General features: G+C 41.6%; 1 protein-coding gene across 1 annotated transcript; it reads right to left on the minus strand.

Annotated features, from left to right (window-relative positions):
• Positions 1-218: 218 nt before the first annotated feature.
• LOC103741201 (olfactory receptor 1468-like) lies at positions 219-1,157 on the minus strand. The gene has a single exon (XM_008841940.1). The coding sequence runs from the start codon at positions 1,155-1,157 to the stop codon at positions 219-221; it is 939 nt and encodes a 312-aa protein (XP_008840162.1).
• Positions 1,158-1,509: the final 352 nt, after the last annotated feature.

Here is a 1,509-nt window from a genome sequence, read left to right on the forward strand (position 1 = left end):
GAGGTACAAATAAGGGAGGGGATCTAAACATCATCAAAGTATATTGTATGAAAATTGCAAAAATTCAGTAAAAATAAATGAAAAATTTAAATAAAGTTCACTAGCCTCCCTATAATGCCCCCTGTGGTCCCAATGAAAACTAAATGGAAAAAAAATGTAATATTCACATAAATACATTTATTAGATAAAAGTAGGTAAATATCCTAGGTGTATTACCATTATAAAGAGATTCTCTTATTTAACAGAACTCTTCTCAGGGCTTCCTTCATGTCTCTGTTCCTCAGGCTGTAGATAAAGGGGTTCAACATAGGAGTCACCACTGTGTACATTAAAGCCATAACAGTCTCCTTCATAGTTGAATTGTTAGCTGATGGACATAAGTAGAGGCCAATAACTGTTCCATAGAACAGTGACACCACAGACAGGTGGGAGCCACAGGTGGAGAAGACCTTATGGATACCCTGAGTAGATGGAACCTTTAGGATGGAGGAGACAATTCGTGCATAGGACAATGTGATGAGTATGAATGGGATAACAATGTTGAGTCCACCCATGATGAACATAAGCACCTCATTAGTAATGGTATTAGAGCAGGCCAGCTCGAGTAGAGCAGATATATCACAGAAAAAGTGGGGGATCACGTTGTCCTCACAGAAAGATAATCTGGCCATGAGCAGGGTGTGCAACATAGCATGGAATGTGGTCAGCACCCAGGACAGCACCACCAGCCACACACACAGCTTGGGGTTCATGATGCTGGTGTAGTGCAGAGGGAAGCAGATGGCCACATAGCGATCATAGGCCATGACCACAAGGAGGAAGCTTTCCATGTCTCCAAAAAGAAAGAAGAAATAAAGTTGTGTCAGGCAGCCTGCATAGGGGATGGATGGTACTTGGCTCTGCATGTTCTGCAAAAATTTGGGCACTGTGACAGAGGAAAAGCAGAGGTCAGAAAAGGATAGGTTGCTGAGAAACAAATACATGGGTGTGTGGAGATGGGAGTCCAGTTGAATGAGGACAATGATGAGAAGGTTGCCTAGGATGGTGGTGAGGTACATGGCCAGGAGCAGGGCATAGAACAGATGCTGGTGCTCTGGTGGGATGGGCAGGCCCAGGAGGAGGAACTCTGAGATCACAGTTTGATTGTTTCCAGGCATTACCCTACTGCAATAGCTGTAATGCAAAAATAATAGGATACTTTAATATTCCAAATAAAAATGAGCACATAACTATGACCAGTTTTGTGTACTAATTGATCTCATAGTCATCACGATAATCATAATTTCCAAACTCTAAATGTTTCCAATAATTAAAATAATTATTGATGACATTTTTTTGTTTTGTTTTGTTTTTTGAGATGTGGCTTTCCTATAGTCCCAGCTGGCCTAGAACTTGCTGTGTAGACCAGGTTGGCCTTGATCTTACAGAGATTTATATCTCTCTGCCTCCTGACTGCTGGGATTAAAGGTATGTGCCATCAGGCCCAGCCTTAATGACATTTCCATATTC

The sequence above is a fragment of the Nannospalax galili genome, unplaced genomic scaffold (assembly GCF_000622305.1).
Source record: "Nannospalax galili isolate Female #2095 unplaced genomic scaffold, S.galili_v1.0 scaffold2931, whole genome shotgun sequence".
NCBI lineage: Eukaryota > Metazoa > Chordata > Mammalia > Rodentia > Spalacidae > Nannospalax > Nannospalax galili.